Source organism: Dendronephthya gigantea, unplaced genomic scaffold (genome assembly GCF_004324835.1).
Source record: "Dendronephthya gigantea isolate DGI-Jeju-01 unplaced genomic scaffold, DenGig_1.0 000056F, whole genome shotgun sequence".
In the NCBI taxonomy this organism is placed as follows: domain Eukaryota; kingdom Metazoa; phylum Cnidaria; class Anthozoa; order Malacalcyonacea; family Nephtheidae; genus Dendronephthya; species Dendronephthya gigantea.
In genome coordinates, this window is record NW_021163066.1 from 1,316,081 (window position 1) to 1,335,735 (window position 19,655).

At 37.6% G+C, this 19,655-nt stretch overlaps 2 protein-coding genes across 2 annotated transcripts; one reads left to right on the forward strand and one right to left on the reverse strand.

Annotated features, from left to right (window-relative positions):
* Positions 1-983: 983 nt before the first annotated feature.
* Positions 984-3,690, forward strand: LOC114529502 (protein phosphatase 1 regulatory subunit 12A-like). The gene has a single exon (XM_028551315.1). It carries the CDS (start codon positions 1,821-1,823, stop codon positions 2,565-2,567), a length of 747 nt encoding a protein of 248 aa, XP_028407116.1. The 5' UTR covers positions 984-1,820; the 3' UTR covers positions 2,568-3,690.
* A 2,627-nt stretch (positions 3,691-6,317) lies between these two features.
* LOC114529305 lies at positions 6,318-11,838 on the reverse strand. Its single transcript, XM_028551059.1, has 3 exons — positions 11,493-11,838; positions 8,144-9,993; positions 6,318-8,056 (listed from the first exon to the last, which is right to left on the reverse strand). Exons 1-3 carry the CDS (start codon positions 11,731-11,733, stop codon positions 7,034-7,036), a joined length of 3,114 nt encoding a protein of 1,037 aa, XP_028406860.1. The 5' UTR covers positions 11,734-11,838; the 3' UTR covers positions 6,318-7,033.
* Between the last annotated feature and the right edge of the window lie 7,817 nt (positions 11,839-19,655).

The following is a 19,655-nucleotide window of genomic DNA, read 5'->3' on the forward strand; positions in this document are numbered from 1 at the left end:
GGGCAAGCTTGAGCTTTTACTGGCAATAAATATATTGATATAATTCAAACTGTCCAAAAAATTGAAGACGCTTCAGCAGATTGGCTGTAAAATCGAAGTGGAAACACGAATGGCGGTGGGTTTAAAAAATTGCTGAAGTTAAAAATTTTGCTAAAATTCACAGAAAATTTCGTTTGAATTGCACAAATTTTGGTTGAAATGAATCAGGAATTTGTCCAAAAAGTGTGGTAAAGGACATTGAGAAGTCTTACGACAGAAAACAGCCCGAAATTAAGTTATCTTTGTCAGCAAATTGTCCAGACTCCAGCGAAAATCAAGCAGTATTTCCTGTCGCTCTTTCAAAGTTTCACATTCAAGAGGTTAAAAAATCACCGTAAGTAGCATTAACATAATACGCTAGGTATATCAAAGAGATTTTAAGTAATCAGCTTTCATGATTTTTTGCAAGTTTTGTATTACAGTTATTATTCAGTTGTGTGGTCACTGTAGAGAGTTAATTTCCCCCCGGAAAACCCTCAATTGAAGAAGCGAAAGCCGTATTCTCCAGGGGGTGTCGTGAAATCTAGAAATATATTCACACAGAAAAAAATTGATTGTTCAAGCGCAGTTATATTTTACATGGTCGAGTGTTAGTTTAACCTTGCACCTTCTACTTAATTAATAATAACATCATAAAACACGGGCCGATGATCTAAAAAATGCGTTTTTTTTACGCTTTTAATTAACCGAACAATGTCCTGAATCGTGTATCCATGTTTCTGTAAAATCTGCGCTTTGCTGCTGGCAATTTATACCAACAAATGTTGTCAGTTAAAAGGAATAAAGTATAAATAGGTAGATTTTCTATTTTTGATCTGTTGACAAGCTGTTTTAAGCAATCTGGAATGTTCGAGAGAAATCATGATGTATGTTGCAACTTACAGCTATCTTTGATGGCAAATTACAGCGATCTTCGTATCGAGGCAATGGTTTTGGCTTTATCATGGTGCATTTCGTCATCTTGTTGACAGCGCGAAACCTTTGCCAACTCATGTCTATATTAAGTTCCGCATAATTTTGCCTAAAAACACAAACAACGTGCGTTTATGGAGGAGAAAAAAACTACAAGCACTTCAAATTACTTTTCAACACTCCGCGCAAATTGATAAGCTAATCTCAAGAACTGGAAAACAATCTGCAGCGCTTTCACTGGCGTTGACGAACACGTTCTTTCTGTCAAAGTTTTGGCGTACGGTAATAATTGCCTCCTGTCTCTGATCAAGGGAAATATCAGGCTGATAACGCTAGCGCAGTTTCGCCACATTTGTCAAATTATGTCGGCAATATTTGCGCAAGTGTTCTGCATTAACCGCTTGGACCTTGCGTCGAACGTGTGGGTAGATAAATATCACATTACCATGTCAAAACGAATGCGTAGTTTAAATTAAATCATTGATAAAGTACTTTAAATGCAAAAACAGATTGAGGACCATCGAAGAGTTTTAGAAACATTTGGCATTTCACGAAGGCAAGGACACATTGGATGACATTGGAAGCGGAGTTTTTTTGTATCGTACTTTCTGTTTACGGTTTTTACACCAGTTTTCTGAAGTGGGTGACATCACGATAGCGAGTCGAACCTGAAGCAATATAAACAAAAGCTTAGGATTAAAGATTGAGCGGTTTATTGAACACATCAACGCGCAGAACATGAGCATTTGAAAGCAAAGGGGCTTTTTGGAATTCGTGCCGTGTTCTGTCGAATATGTTAATTGACAATTGTCGTATTAAGTCTGCCTAATCGCAACGGTTCGTGATAAGGGAGTTCCTGTCCTGCCAATATGCTACAAGGCATTTTACGCACCTACCCTGTTGGCGAGACGCACACGCAAAACGTGGTCGGCGAGAAAAAGTACAAGCAATCGCCAAGCCTGAAGTCCGTCGAAAAAACACCAAACGTGAACACAACGCTTCGCGTCAAAATGAAAGTAGTCAGGAAAACGAGGTCTCCGATAAGCAATGGTGGAGTTGAAGCTAATGAAAGCGCTCGGGATTCGCCCACGGGTGTAGCAGCACCATATGATCATGAAATCGACGACAAACAAAGCTCCCTCTTGAAAGTCCCCAGCGACGAGCGCTTACGAAGACGGCTCTCGGATTCCTTAGAACTGGAAAAGCAGCAGCCACCGACACCTCGGGTTCGTAGACGAAGCGTCTCGTTCGACCCGTTAACCGTATTCAAAACGGCCATCTTGGAAAACGATGTGGAAACGGTAAAGAGCGTGCTCGTCTCTGGCAAGGTGAACGCGAATTCGTGCGTGGACGGCGTGTTTGCCGTCATCTTAGCGGCCAAGGAGGGCTCCGCTGAATGCCTGGAGGCCCTGCTCGACAACGGAGCCGATATAGACATTTGTGATAAACGAGGCTTCACTCCGTTAGAACTTGCGGTTCAAGGAGGGTACTTCGACTGCGCGCAAGTGCTCATCGCGGCCGGAGCTAATGCGAACTCCATACGCGACGGGTATTTTGACGAGACCATTGAGAGTGGAAGACATTCGACGGGACGAAGCAGATCTCGAACGTTCTAGGTTCTTGAGAGAACGCACTGTACAAACTTGAACAATTCTACCAAAATAATTTCTACAAAGCAATTTTGATTCAGATCAAACATGGATGAGACATGAGAGCTTACGTGACTAACGTGAGTGTTTCACGAACTCTTACAACGAGAACAAGAGATGCCCGGTTGCACCACATGCGGTTTGTACTGAATGAAAGTTGGGTAACGCTTTCTACTGGATTGTGATTTTTGAGCTCGTCCTAAAACCTCTCCGTGCTTTGGTGCTACTCAGATTAATCCTCAGTATTCTGGGTGTCCTAAAAAAAACCCCGCTAGTCTTTGGAATCCCATTTAGTTATAACACAGTGAATCTGATTGTTTGCGTCGAGTTGACAACGATGCAATATGGCTTATTTTAAATGTCAAAGATTAGCCTTTTTTTCGGGACACCCTCCTATGGATCACTTTCATAATACATGCGGATTTACACACTCTTGCATTCATTCGTTAAGACTAGATGACCTCATCTTGGTTCTAAAATTCCATTCAATTTTAGTCACTAAAACGAGGCCAATCAAGGCCCGCCCCCGATTTTAAGATGGCATGGCAGAAAACATGTAATTCTGTCGTTGTTATGAAAGTGATCTGTTCTTGAGGTGGAGTTTTTCGAATTCTTAATCGATTGTGTGGGCCATAATTGGAGTTTCAAAATGCAGCCATCCAGTGGGTAGCGCCACCCAGCTTTCGTACAACGGGTCTCTGGTTACTGGCACGCGTGCTAATGTGTGTTGCCAAGCGTACCAAGAAAGCCCTAGGGGGTGGGGAGGGGGGTAAACAGGTTTTATGAACGAGCTTGTCTGGAATATCTCGCGACTCTCACAGGCTCTCATCCTTGCTTGTGTTTGGAGCACAGATGTGAGCGTTTTCATCGTGTATTTGATCATAATCCTAAGACCAGAGTTGCTGAAACTCTTAAACATTCCTTCTCTAGAAGGATTTCTAGCGATACACGACTAACGCGAGGTCTTTCCTCGAAATGATGTGATTATAATCACATTACATATGTAATCTCGATTTTTTTTTGTCTATAATTCGTTCAAAATGTTAGAGATTCATTCAAAGCTAGAAATCTATTTTTCCATTAGCTGAAATTAAATCCAATTAAATTGACAATCTGACTGAGATTGCTATGATTTGTCAACCCGAAATTATCACGTTTCCTACTATCTGTTTCCACTTTTGAATGGAGTCCTCCATTTAACATCAAGCCTTCCTGAGATATCGAAAGATTATCGATTTTACATCAAGCCTTCCTCGAATATTGCAAAATTAAGACCACCATACATATTTTAGTAGTACTCTATCTGAGAAAACACTTTGCCTACTGATGGAGACACTTTGCCTAATGATGAAGACACTTTGCCTAATGATGAACACGCTTTGCCTAAAGTATCTGAGAAGACACTTTGCCTGACTGTTAGTAACACATCTGTCAGTAAACATTAGGGACCGGTAAACCTGTTTAGTAAGTATCCCAAAATGGTACAATGATTTGCACCTTGGGGCAAAATGATTTCTTCCGCGATTAAAGTGGTATGCATAAAAAATCAAGGAACGATGAGTGTTTACAGTAGAACCTTCGAGAAATAAACAGCTTGAAAACTCTTCTTCAATGGTTGATTGGCAAAACATATCTTGCAAGCCGTTGTTTTTTGTACTTTAGCTTACGGTCAATCAAGAGCTCTTGGAAATTGAAGTGCTTGCACTAGTGAAATTTATTTATCGCCGTGGGAATGGTGCAGATTGTCTCACCACGTGACGTATCGCAGCGAATGCCAGTACGCCCCCTCAGCCCTTAGGTGACATTGGCAGATAGGCGTCTGTTAGGGTGATATTTGCTTTGATGACGCTCTTCAACAAAATACACTAATTTATACTAAATACAATAATTTGGTACAAAATACACATAGAAGAGAAAACATACTCCGAAAATAAACATCTTGTAAACCCAAGATATGAGTTGTTAACCAAAGATATGAGTTGTAAACCAAAGATATGAGTTGTTAAAAACTGTCTGCTGGAAAAGGTTTTTTTAAATACACATAGACCAAGAGTAATACAGTATAACTAGATTCGGGACTAATGTAACCATGACAACCTAGTGATTGCGTGTACGACTGGGTGGATTAATATTGCGGTGCTGAAAAATTAGCTTGACCACGCTAGGAAACGAAATGACCCTTGGTTTTCTAGTCCAATTCTCTTCCAGATGGTCCACCAGGTCACGATGGCAATCAAGTCCTTCTATACCGGTGTGTCTTAAAGTTTCGTAACTTTGAGACACTTGGGAATATAAACGGGATTCGACTGAGTTAGTTCATTTTGTTATTGGGAAATAGAACACACTGCAATGGCCTATCAGTTCACGTAAGTTCAAGCGATTTTGAAAGACGGCCAACTGATTGCGTTAAGTGTGATCACGTCAACATTTGCAACCACTTTGCGCGCGGGCAAATTCTTCGATTTAATCAAACTTTATGTAAGCACACGTCAACTCGTCACGACAAGATGTCAAAGATAATAATCTCGCAATGTAATAAGGAACGAGTCGGCAAACTGCCGACTACATCGCATGTCTGCTTTATTAAATCAAGTTGTAATTAAACGAGATAACAGTTGAAGTCAACCTAAAATTCACTGCTAATTTTTGAGTTGAAAAGCGTTCATGTGATATCGAGGCATGACGAGAATGTGGGCACTGCTGATGGGAGATACCCGTTTGAAACGTCATAATGACGTCAAAGAGCTAATGTAAGAACTTACATAGAGTTTCTTTCGCTCTCCTGGTCGTTTATTTGACCCTTTAACCCTGCTAATCCTCAGTTTACCTTCCTTATTCCTTTTTGTCCCTATGTATCACTCTATGCTTAGTTTGACACAGCGCTGAACGCTGAAGTATTACCATACTTTAGAGTCGGTCGGTACACGTGACCTCGAATGATAATGGTCTTAATGTTGAGTACTCATGAACACTCTGAAAGTTGAGTCACGAATGGTGCACTTGCTTTATTTAGTAAGTGTGTAGTTTTATTACATGCACCGCCTAGAGGTATGATTGATTCTGCAGTATTTGCCAGTGGATGAACACACCTGGTCTAGCATGAATCTCTGCCTGCCTGCATGATAACACAACGTGATTCGTGTTTAAACCTATTATAGGTGCTGCATTGCTAAATAATCAGTTTCTAGTTTCCATGCCATTTCCACCCATTCGAAAGTAGACCACAATGCAATGGACTAAGTTCAAGCGGTTTTCAAAGGCGACTAAGATTTCGTCAATATTTGTAACCTTAGCTACATCTCGTTAGCTTTTCTTGATCTTTCTCAGTCTCCTTTAGGCTTCCTTATCTATCATTGCGATAAACTTGCTTTCTATTTTGAACTTACCACCGTTTAAGCTAAACGGGCTTGATACAACCGGCCCCTGACTATTGTCTATTACAAATCCTACATTCTGATTGGCTACTCAACCATTGTCTATTCGTAATGGTGAACGTTTAGGAAAAATTCGCTCGCGCGACCGTATAAAATTGAATTTATCAAATTATTTTTCGCTGTAATCGCGGTGTATCGATTATTTTCTCGAAATTAATATATCTAGGTACAGGGTGTATAGTAAAACAATTAGACAACTCGCCTTCGTTGTCCATGAGCAAATAGTCAACTCAGGCTTCGCCTTCGTTGACTATTCGCTCATAGACATCTCGGACTCGTTGTCTAATTGTTAAATAGTGCCAAAAACTACTAGGAATACAGTGCGGAATGCCAAGCAAGGAGCTGACGTTATATAACTTGTATTGTATTAATAAGCATTAGCCATTACGGTATGATTACAAAGGTGATTATTGAAATTCTGACCTATATTAAAACTACATTGTAGAACGGTGCTCAATTTCGCATAAAACGTTTTAATAAGTCGAGATTTCGAGATACTTCCAGAAGATTGTCGAGATATTTGTTCACGTTTGACAATTTGAAATCGAATTATCACCTTTACAAAGCAGTTCAGTATTCGCGATTACTGAATAAAAAGTTGGACTTTTCTATAAATTATCACATGTGGTATCATATATCGTTCTACACGGTGTCCCAAAAAAACCCTTTAGTTTTTGAAATTCAAATTAAACTGTGCGTCCTCTGATACTCTAGAGCAACAAATACACGTCGCTCTGTCGTTCAGGGAACCATTTAGTCATTTTGCAATTGAACGAAGCTGTTCACAATTTGCACAACACTGCATATTTCTGTGAGTTTTTCGATCATGTCCCTTAGTGAAAAATCTTTGTTTCACAGCGCGCTAATTATTCCGAAGCAATTATACTTGTAAGACTAATTCAACGAAATATGGCTTTTTTGAATTCAAAGACTAGCGACTAGTAGCGTTTTTTTTGGGACACCGGCGCTGTACATCGAGTGAGACTTCCTGTTCATTTCTTACTTTGAGCGCAGTAAAATAACATGCTTTTCCTGAACTAAAGCAAGTCTACCATTTGCATGGCAGACTAGATGGAAAGAGGATATATTGTCTGGAAAGTTCATTGAATTTAATAAATAGGAACAATGAATTTCACCAGTTTCAACAGATAAATGATCTACAAAGATCCGATCGTTTGAAACTGTATAACCAATTATGTCTTTCGAATCTTGGTCCCAACAAATACTTAAATAGCAATTGTTACCTTTACTTGGACGAAATTTTAAAGACGTCTTCCTATATCCGTCTTCTGAGTAGATGTAGATGTACACTTCACGTGATTTTTCAGTATAATTTATTGCTGCTATTATTATTTCATTATCGCGGGAAACAAACATACCCTCTATTGAATGATTTTTCAAATTGAGAGCAAATCTTTTCGTTTGACTGGTAGACCTCGCGGAAGATTCTTCATTTTGTGGTGGTGTTGAATGACTGGTAGATCTGGTGGAAGATTCTTCATTTTGTGGTGGTGTTGAATGACTGGTAGATCTGGTGGAAGATTCTTCATTTTGTGGTGGTGTTGAATGACTGGTAGATCTGGTGGACGATTCTTCATTTTGTGGTGGTGTTGAATGACTGGTAGATCTGGTGGAAGATTCTTCATTTTGTGGTGGTGTTGAATGACTGGTAGATCTGGTGGAAGATTCTTCATTTTGTGGTGGTGTTGAATGACTGGTAGATCTGGTGGAAGATTCTTCATTTTGTGGTGGTGTTGAATGACTGGTAGATCTGGTGGAAGATTCTTCATTTTGTGGTGGTGTTGAATGACTGGCAGATCTGGTGGAAGATTCTTCATTCTGTGGTGGTGTTGAATGACTGGTAGATCTGGTGGTAGATCTGGTGGAAGATTCTTCATTTTGTGGTGGTGTTGAATGACTGGCAGATCTGGTGGAAGATTCTTCATTCTGTGGCGGTGTTGAATGACTGGTAGATCTGGTGGAAGATTCTTCATTTGTGGTGGTGTTGAATGACTGGCAGATCTGGTGGAAGATTCTTCATTTGTGGTGGTGTTGAATGACTGGTAGATCTGGTGGAAGATTCTTCATTATGTGGTGGTGTTGAATGACTGGCAGATCTGGTGGAAGATTCTTCATTCTGTGGTGGTGTTGAATGACTGGTAGATCTGGTGGAAGATTCTTCATTTGTGGTGGTGTTGAATGACTGGTAGATCTGGTGGAAGATTCTTCATTTTGTGGTGGTGTTGAATGACTGGTAGATCTGGTGGAAGATTCTTCATTTTGTGGTGGTGTTGAATGACTGGCAGATCTGGTGGAAGATTCTTCATTCTGTGGTGGTGTTGAATGACTGGTAGATCTGGTGGAAGATTCTTCATTTTGTGGTGGTGTTGAATGACTGGTAGATCTGGTGGAAGATTCTTCATTCTGTGGTGGTGGTGAATGACTGGCAGATCTGGTGGAAGATTCATCATTTTGTGGTGGTGTTGAATGACTGGTAGATCTGGTGGAAGATTCTTCATTCTGTGGTGGTGTTGAATGACTGGCAGATCTGGTGGAAGATTCTTCATTCTGTGGTGGTGTTGAATGACTGGCAGATCTGGTGGAAGATTCTTCATTCTGTGGTGGTGTTGAATGACTGGTAGATCTGGTGGAAGATTCATCATTTTGTGGTGGTGTTGAATGACTGGCAGAAGATTCTTCATTCTGTGGTGGTGTTGAATGACTGGTAGATCTGGTGGAAGATTCTTCATTTTGTGGTGGTGTTGAATGACTGGTAGATCTGGTGGAAGATTCTTCACTCTGTGGTTGGGTAGAATGAGTTGTTGACCTTGCAGTGTATCCGACATTCTGTAACATGATTGAATGGCTCCTAGCTAAGGTAGTATATTCTTCATTGTGCAGTGGGTGGTCTTCACTCGTTTTGTATAAATACACTATGTTCTCTCCAAAGTCATTCTCACAACATATGACAATCTTCTTCTCTTTGGTCACAGCAAGATAACACAGAACACGACCTTTAAGGAATGTCAGTCTGCGATGATAACTAAGGATTCCATCTTTTGTGTAAACTGATAGTTTATAACAACTATCATGCCTGGACAGGAGATACACTTGGTCATCATCATCAACAGCGACAGAACAGTATTCAATATCTTTAGATGTTACATCAATGGAAGATGAAAACTGCTGCAATTCACCAGAGGTTGAGTTAAGTTTCCCAAGAACATGTTTTTCATCTTTGTTGGTTAAAATGCAAACAAGATTCCCTTTGCTGTCAAAAGAGCAATTTAGACTTGGATTTGGAATTTCCTTATCATTAAGTTTGTTACTCTGCCAAAGGCTTGGGTGATCTTCTTTCTTATCCTTCAGATTATAATATAACTTTGTTTCCTGGTAAAGAATTGGGTTAATAGCCAGTGTATCACATCCCACCATAGGCCAATCTAAAACACCAATTCTTTTTTCTGAAAACTTTGAGATAAAATAAAAAATGATGGAATGGATGTCAACTATACTTTCAATTATTTTATTTCTTGATTCCTTAAGAAACCTTGATCTCCATCCCCCATTTGCATGTGCTAAGAATGTTTTATGTATTGCTGGTATATCATGCAGTTCTTCAAGATTCCCCCAGCAGTCAATGACCGCTTGTTCTCGGTCATCTAAGTTTCCAAGTATTGTACATGCAAGAAGCACATAACTTGCAATAATATGTTCTTCTGGTTCCAAATCTCTGTTACATAATGCCTTCAGAGCTTCAACAGCAGCCTGTTTGAAAGATTCTATTGCTTCCTTCTTTCGTTTTAAATATAAATCATATTTATGTCCCTTTTGATAATCATCTTTATTTCCCTCATGGTGTACCAGCACTTCTTTTACAGTTTCTGATGCTGCATGTGATATTTTAACAACATTAACCTGGGATGAGCTTTTCCTAGCACTGTAGAAAATATCTCCACCTATGTAAATGTAAGAGAAGGTATTGCATTTCAAGGTGGTTCTCTACAGTTTATCAAAATGTTTTTAACAGGGAAATTCAACATATAAATGTTAGGTTAGAAGGATAAAATTTTATATATCTTTCATACAACATATCTAAAACCTGTTAAAAAATTTGTGCTTGGCAAACAATGCCAGAAGCAACAGACATGTTTCAAAATGGCCACCAAGTAGAGTTGAGTTTATATTGCAAAATTGTGGTCACTAAACTTGTTTGCAATACAAGTACCTATGTAAACAAACACAAGTATGTATGTAAACAAGCAGTTTGTTTGAACTTCTATACTTTTTAAAATACAATAGCTGTGTTAACATTTAATACTGTATTTAGGTTAGCTACATTCTAAATGAATGTATATTAGAGTTTATGTGCAGAAAAATTGTAAACATGCAAAATTTGGGCAAATTTTTATAAGGAGGGCCCTCCATCATTATGAGGAGAACTGATGCGATGCAGAATGGGTCCATGCACTTGACTTCCACTTTAAACTCTATTTAAATTCTGAAACTTCACTGCATGTTGCTTTTAGCAATAGGTAGTAACCAGGGTCTATAGATACCTTGCTTTAAGGTACATTAAATTTTAGTCTAATTCTAGCTGAACATTTAGACACTTAATATTCTTGTTTAAATGTGCATTTAACAATTTCAAGAAACTATAGGGAGCCACCTTAACTACTTTCCAAAAAGCAAGTTTTTATCAAGGTAAGGTGACTATAATAAGCTGTGGGCTTCACCCCCCAGTTTTGCTCAACTTAATTACTTCTGATAATAGACCTTTCTTATAATGACTCAAACATGGAAAGTCTAATGTTACACAAAATTTGATTGGTTTCACAAAATTATCAAGCCAATCAAACTTGCTGTAACATCAGAATAATTTTTGCACCAATATCGCTATATGATTTCTTTAGACCTGTTTTAGGTCAAACTTTTCATACTGCCAAATCTAATGCAAATGAACTTAAACAAAGACTTTTGCTCATTAACATTAGATTTGGCATATGAAAAGTTTGACAACTGAAACAGGCGTCATGCTACACCCCTGATAAAGTTCTAGCTCATGATTTGTATACCAAATGGCAGCACATTACTATAATAATGTGAAAGTGCCTCACGTACATCTATAAATCACAGGTAGTACCTAGTCTATGTGGCGGTATTGCATGTGTGATTATCTTTTAAGGTTTTTTTTAAAGGGACCCAAGGGATCACAACTTCACTATGGTAGAATACAATAAAATGACTTTCGCACATTCAACAATATTTTGGACTGATACTTTTTTGTACATATTTACGTAAGTGTTAATTTAAGTGCACATTATGTACTTGTGCAGTTAAAATCTGAGCTGCTCTCTGAACTTGACATATAAAATTAGATAATTTATAAAAATTGTGCTTCAAGGCTCTCATATTTGTACCTACTTGGCTTGCCTATAAGTGTTTTTTTTAAACTTACCAAGAACAAGGTTGAGACGTCTAATACCTTGTTTCAAATGGGTTATACTTATGCGAAGTTCCTGATGCGAAATTTCGAAAAGTTTAGCCAGCATCTTATCGAGAGGGCTTGCAAACATTGCTCCGATTTTCCTGTCGGCCAGATCACCATTTCTCAGTTTCGCCGCAACGTAGCTGCGTACTGTTACGATCAAGAAACCGAATACGAAGTTCGCTACACTTTTATAGATGACAGGATCCATCGCATATGCTACTATTATGCCACTAGTGGAGCGCCATTGCAAAGTAGTGATACTATTCAGTTAGAATATAGACATAAACATAGAATACCATTAGAAGACAACTCATTTTTTGCGTGACTTTACTAAATCTTACTGACGTCACTGCATTTTACGGCAGTTGCAGTCAGTGCAGTGAAATAAATATAACTGGAACGCTACCTTCTGACAGGAAGTTGAAGCTAAGTCACCTCCAGTCTTTACACGCAAAAACAAACACGGCCAAAACAAAATGTTTTTTTGTGATTTCGTAAATTTGATAAAAACTCCCCGAAAAATTTTTTAGGGAGTTAAATTTCTTTAGGGAGTTTTAGCTTTAGGATATCCGTTTCGTACAAATATTGTTGTCAAAATTGCACATCGCTATAAACTTGTTCCGTTTAAGAAAATTTGTTTCCAATCTGATCGGCAACTCCAGTTGTAATTCGTAAAACAGTTCACCTGGTTGAATTTAAGAGTAATTCCACTATAATTCCATAAAAAAAAACATTTAAAACCATGAAACAAACAAAAAATCAAAATTCTTTCAAATTCGCTCTGCATCTGCAGTGTCTCGCGAGTCACGCGCGAATGAAGCCAAAAATTCCAGTTATTTATTATAGTTCACTGAGTCAGTGGTTGCAGTTTGTGTTTCCACTCGCTGCAACCCAAATTTTATTTCCTTTTCCTGTTTTTCTTTCATATTTCCTTCCACAAAATTTCCTTCCAAATTTCCTGGCAGTTGAGTATTTTCCTCCCATAAATATCTGCATTTGTAGCGCTTTTATAACTCCGAACAACTCGGGTAAGTGACATAAACTGATAATTTTCAGACTTAAATGCTTTGGCCATTTTTTATGTTAATGTCAATATGTTTTTAAATTTTAATGTCAAATGTGGTATAAAAACTGCCTAAAATAGACAAAACACTTCTCGACGTCTCGACCTGAGGGCCTTCGTCAGGAGAAAAGTTCCGGCTGACCTGACGAAGGCCATCAGGTCGAAACGTCGAGAAGTGTTTTGTCATTTTTAGGCAGTTGTTATACCACATTTGATGCTAAGTTGTTCGAAGACGCTGCCACGCTGCTCCCTGTTTCTATTCAAACTGTTTTTAATATTGTCTCACAATAAATCAGAACATAGAACAAAGTTTTCAATAAAGTAATTTCTCAAATTCCAATACATTTTTAGTAAGAGAACTAGCCTAGTGCTCCTATTGAAAAAAATATTTAGAAATTGCTTTTTCAAGTACAATATTAAATTGTATTTTTTGGTAACGCAGCACGGACTACACTACAGAGTCTTTGACAGCATCATTTGCTTTCATGTCGTTACTCGTTAATTTGTTAATATGGTTAATATGTAGGTTTAACGTATAAATTATAATAAATGCAGTATGAATATGTCAGCAAAGCCACATTTGGCCTTCTCCAATCTCTTCAACCATTGAAATCAAAAACAATTTGAGTGATTTTGTATTAAAAATTATTTAAAATCTCGAAATAAAAAACAAAATTATCGAAAATTTAATATTTCCTTGCATTTTCCTGATATTTTAATATTTCCTTTTGCCAGAAAATTTCCTGGCAAGTGGAAGCGCTGACTGGCGTATAAACAACATAGAAAATTAGAAATAGTGACAAAGAATTCCGACAATTCCCTTAATATCTTAATGTCTATTATTTCTATGCGTAACAACCTGGAAAACTACACTATTTCATTATTCTATATTTCTATTTCATATATTTCCGAATGATCTGAGCCATTAAGCCAATCAGCGCATAGCTAGCCTCCTCCGCCTCTCTAAAATGATTTCGTGCCAAGAGGAAACTTGCATGTTAGCGAAGCATCATGGGAAAAGTGGCCGTCGAGGAGCCAGCATTTGGCAATGCATTTGGCCACGTGATTTGGCGCGCAAGTCAAGGCAACCCAGTGAACTCAAATAAAACTGGAATGCTCACTCTATGACTTTCCCTCATTGATGAGTGAAGCCAAGATGGCGGATCATGAAGCCTTTCTTGTAGGTATGATCCAGGCCTCTGGCGCGGAAACTTCAAAGGAAAAATCAGAATTCCCGACAAAATTTCCGCGTGGAGGCCTGGATCATACCTACAAGAAAGGCTTCATGATCCGCCATCTTGGCTTCAAACTTCCGGCAGAGTGAGCGTTCCAGTTTTATTTCAGTTCACTGAGGCAACCTCGTGCCCAGGGTCTTCTGTGTTCATGGCGAGCAGTGTTGCCAAGTTCGGGATTTTATCCCGAGATCTCCGGATTTTTTGAAGCATTTGGGATTTTTTTGGGATTTATTTCTCAAATGGTAATCTCGGGATTTTTTTAGGGATTTTTGGGAAAGGGAAGTTTGGAATTTGGGAAAAGATGTTTTCGTTAAATTGACAGAAAAACATATTAAAAATCCAAGGTTCGTCCGCTTGTACTTAAAATACTTACTCAAAGTCACTCAATAAAGACTATTTGTACAATCGGTTATGCAGAGAAGTACCGCTTTATAAACGCACACTGAGCGGACTGGGTACTAGGGTGCGCCACGGCTGAGGACTGGGGTCGAAATTAGAATCTCGGGATTTTAGGGGAAATCTCGGGATATTTCAGGCGCTTACTTGGGATTTTTACAAAATTATAGTTGGCAACACTGATGGCGAGGGGAACGGCCCATTGAGCTATATTAGATAATATATTAGATAGGTTTACTGGTTTAGCCACTGAGCTATAATTAGCAAACACGACGCGACGTCAAAGAGGACGTCATTTTTCAAATTCCTGGGACCGGCTCCCGGCCAAAGAATCAAAGATAGAAAAAATCGGAATACTTTTATAATAAAATATTAAATAACAAAGATACAAACATGCTTGTACATGTAATGTTTACTACAAGGTAAATAACAATGTTAATATAAATAGGTTGAACTCCATATTTGCTTAATAAACACAATTATTGAACATAACAGTATTGAATATATATTAAACCAAGTATTAAAATATAAATAGAAAAGCCCTTATAGACATATATTATTGTAAATAGGACATGAAATTTGACCACTTTCATAGTTTCATAGCAGCCTTGCCAGGAATGACAGAATTTTATATTGGTAAATTTTCTCTCTTGTGATTGATGTACTTGTGATTGATTGAGAGTCAAATATGAAAATTAACGCCTTCAAATATAAAGGGCCTAGTTTCATGTCGAGTTGAAAGTATACATACAGCTAATTTAATGAAGGTTGTCCTCTACTCCTGTTAAGTGTGAAGGTTGAAACTCAAAACTGCAAAACGTTGTGGTAGGGGTAAGAGGTTTTAGCCAATCACCATCGAGATTTCATTAGTAATGCATAATAATTGATCTGATTGGTTGATTTTTAAGATGACATAATATTAGTGCGGTTGCTATGGAAATTACTGATGAAAGCCGAATAGCACTATCCACCGGAGAGCGATTTTTTTAAATTTCAACCGTTCTAAAAATGCTTGAAAGGCGATAAAATTTCATATTTGGAACAGGCAATTATTGAAGAACATCCTCGATTTAGGAATACTAAGATTTAATCAAAATTATAGCAAACAACCGGCCCCAGGTGGTTCGCACTGACCGATAATTGCGGGCTTATTTCTTCTTCAATTTGCATGCGCATCGAGGAATTAAAAATACAGACTTTGATGCAATATTTTTGCTATTTACTCTAAAGCATGTTCATTAAAAATTCGCTGCTGTTGTTGAGAAAGAAAAGCGGTTTACGATAAACTAAGGGAGCGGTCATAAAGTAACTGCTAGGGTGGGCCGGAGGGAAAAATCTGTTTTCCTAAAAAAATTCGGTGGCCCATCCTGAAAATCTAGAAAAGATCTAAAAGCCCATCATAAGTCATTGGAAAAGTTTCATGACCCATCCTGCTATATATGTTAATGTACAGCGTGTCTATCACTTTGATCAAACCAACCATGCAGCGTCGCTTATAGTATGTATTGAGTGCAAACAGGCTGTATTTTGTTTCATGGCCCATCCATTTTCACAAAAAGTAATTGATGGCCCACCCAAACTAATGAAAATAATTTCATGGCCCATCTTTATTTCCTCCGGCCCACCCTAGCAGTTACTTTATGACCGCTCCCTAAAATGCGCCGAAATCCGTTACGAAATGGAATGTATTTTCGCTGGCGAAAAATTAAATAATTGCATCTCCACACCAAGCTATTTTTAGCTGATTTTTACCACAGCTACAGAGCTAGTTGGATTTAAGCTGATGTTAGTTCTTCATGTATTAAAGTGTCAGTAAAATGTCTCAGAAGTGGTTCCAAAACTCAATCTTGCGGATGACACAGTTGTCAATTATATACCTCTATTAACGAATTTTATTGCAAATCCACCCATCTTCATTGAAGTATAGCTCGAAAATTAGGGTATCCTCACACCCTGAAATTAGGCTTAAATCAAAGTTTTATCTATAGTCTTTTTATTAGAATTAAGATTCAATATGGGAAAAATGCGCCAAAGCCCAAAGGGGTAAAATTGGCATTGTATGTGTCCACTATTTTTGACATGTTTTGTTTGGTATTTTGAAAAGGTCACCTGGAAGGAAAATAAAGCTTGATCAATACTGGCGAGCCTTTAAATTATAAGAAGAGGTATGTAAATTATAGAATTTTGAAAAAAACCCGTTCCATTAGCAATGTTTTGGATTCTATGAGGTCTCACATATAGCATATTTAAATTATTGTTGCATTCATATAGAGGATCCATTCATAACTCAATAGATCAAGAATTTGACTATCCTCACACTTTGTAACTAAATTTTTCTGTTGGATTTTTCACCTGCCTTTGTGAAAAAAACAGTTTTAGGACCACGAAAAATGCGCGCAATACTTTTTAGGAGCAATGAAAAGGATGAAATTAGGAAAAGTTAAATGTTCTTTCCACTCGTCAGGGCATAATTTAACTTATTCTAGTTTGTTTACTAAAATTTTGGTCTAAAATATGCCTGTAGTATCTGAGCATTTTGTAGAACTCATTTTTTTGGTCTAGATCTAACTTGTGCTCTTTTGCTTTTTTCAGCTGATGGTATCTGCTCATATCATTGTTGGTGTTAAATATGCTATATGTGAGACCTCATAGAATCCAAAACATTGCTAATAGAACAGATTTTTTTCATAATTAATATTTAATACAGTATATAGTACAGACAGTAATAGCTGACCATGCGCATAAACAATGCAGTCGAAGACTGAGTACAAACAGATTTCTGGGCTACTATGTTCTGATCAGTGATTCTGATTCACTGGCTATACCTACCCACTGAGCTATATTAAAATCCTGGAGGACTTGTTCTCAGGCAAAAGTTGAAGACACTAAGATGGCGGATTTTGAGCTTTACTGATGCCACTTGGTTCCTTTTGCTCATGGTAGTTGCCACTGACATACCGCAATACAAAGGGAAAAACTGTGTCCTCACCCTCCCGATTTTTATGAAAATATTTTCTGTATATATTTTTTTGTTTTTCATCTAAAAAGGATAAAAGTGTTCCTCTTTTTCCCTGTTCAACAAATGGAAAGGAGACGTAACTTTGTGCCATACGTCTGAGGTTGCGAATGGCTTAATTCACTTATCGGTAGAGGGAATTTTCTCATTTTACTGTTATTTTAATTTTTATAGCATCCAGGTAAGCTGTTTTTTAACTTTTTTTATATTATAAACAATTTCGTTTTTTACCTTTCGAGTTTAGATCGTAGTATAAACTGGTTACCAAAGCCTCTGAGACTATAAATCTATCAAAACGTGTGGTACAAACAGTAAATATACTATTTTCGCCCTTTGGTGCATTACAGTGCTGTCAATGCAACTGTTATGTACCCACATTTTATCATTTTTTCTTGACTTGTGTGGGGAAGGAATTAAATTCCTGGTAGTGTCAATCTTTTGAGTTCGGTCTATGTTGTTTTCATAATAGCAAACATCAATGTTAATAGGTAAAGCATTCCCTTGATCCCACCCATCATCAATTAACTTGATCTGACTGCAAAAGTGTTGAGTGGGTGCTGATACAAAATAATAAGATGCTGTAAACAGTGTAAAATTTCAACTTCCGACAGTGGCTGTTAAAGCTTAGTTAATATCATAGTTTATAATTTATTTTTTAGCTTCTTGCACCTTGTGAATAAATCTTGATCAGATCTCTATTTTTTTTTGGATGAAGTTCATGCATTTTATGAATGTGCATTGTTATTCTTCATTACCATGTTATCTGATTTTGTTGTTGGCTGGTGTTTTTATACCAATTGTTATATTTATTAATTAATGAAATAAATATAAACATGCATTGACTAAGCAGTGTGTCTTCAATCTGCTTCAATTTTCTCTTTGTGTTATCAACCTCCAAGAGGGCTATTTTTATTAGGCTAATCAGTGGAGCCTATGGAGGGATGAAAATTATTATTTACTATGACCAGGGGTCCAGGGATGCAATTAGACAATGCTGAAAACTTTTATAGCCCATTGAGGTACAAGTTGATGACTTGAATGAAAAGTACTCCTGAAGACAACATCACATACTGAATACTGATTACATACTTTCTGCAATTCATCAGTTCAGGGTTTAGAAAAGTCAAATTGTTGTCCATAAATTCCTAGTTGTCCTCAAAATATCCGACGATAGTCCCAAAACATTCAAACATTTGTAAAATTTCATATAACAATAACATATTGGAATGTATAAATAAAAAAAATATTATTACGAAAATAAAATAATAAACCTGTCCGTTTGTGTCAGTATTAAAATCTTTAGTTTGTCCACATTTTTATATATATTTGTTTGTATTCATCTTAAAATAAAAACTATTTGTGGCCTTGGCTTTAAAAAGTTGGCGGCAAAGTTACCGAAAAATAATGAGCAAATTTTAATATAGCTCAGTGGATCTGGGTATTAATCATTAATCGTATTAATCTGTGATCTGGCTTAGGGAATTGCAAAGCATCACGGAATTGCAGAATTGCAAAGCATCACGGTAGACAGAATGATTGAGCGAACTCGTAGACACTGTGTCGTAGAGTCGTAGTCTCGAACTTGGCAAAGAGACTAAGAGAGGATCAGTGGTGCTATTACAGGTGCTATGGAATAGGTTTATTAGAGACCATTTGCAGAAAAACGCAGTCATGTCTGAAATAACATCAAGTTTATTGTGTTCTGCCATTAGCCTTATCAGTGGCAAGGTTCGAACGCCTACTGTTGCGAGGAAAGACGACCCTACACTGCCTCAAATGACGAATTTGATTGTTCGTGAATTGGACGAAATAAAACATAAACTTGACGGATTAGCAAGAAGAGATCTATGTAACAGCCTGTTGTTACTCAGCGAAGGTGTTTCTCATCTTCGGATCTCACTTAAAGAAGGAAATTCATCTACATCCGAGTCCCCGAATCTCTGTTCAAGTGTAACAAAGGCAAATCTAGTACAAGAGCAAAATATATTTGATGATGCCATAATGCAATGCGAGTCACAGCGCAGCAAGGGGAAGTTCACTCAAGCCAGATATGCCGCAACACGTGCTTTTTGCAGCGAATTTCTAAGCATTGAGGACAGAATTTTAGCAAGTAAACTACGCATTGCAAGTGCAATGCTAGAGCATTTGGATGATCTGGAAATTTTTGCCATTGATTGCTTGCAGTATATTCAAGAGATTCATACGATTCCAGCCATTCAAAATACTTTTTTATTGCATTTCCGTGGAGGACTTAAATCTCTATTTAAGAAATCTGCACGAACTGAACTTATAAAGTCAGTAATAATGATAAATTTATTTCTAGTCAATATTATAAAATTGACAAAGCGAAGAGTGGCCGTTTTTGACATGCCAATGATAGAATGCGACGATGAGCTTGTTATATCTCCAATTTATTACGA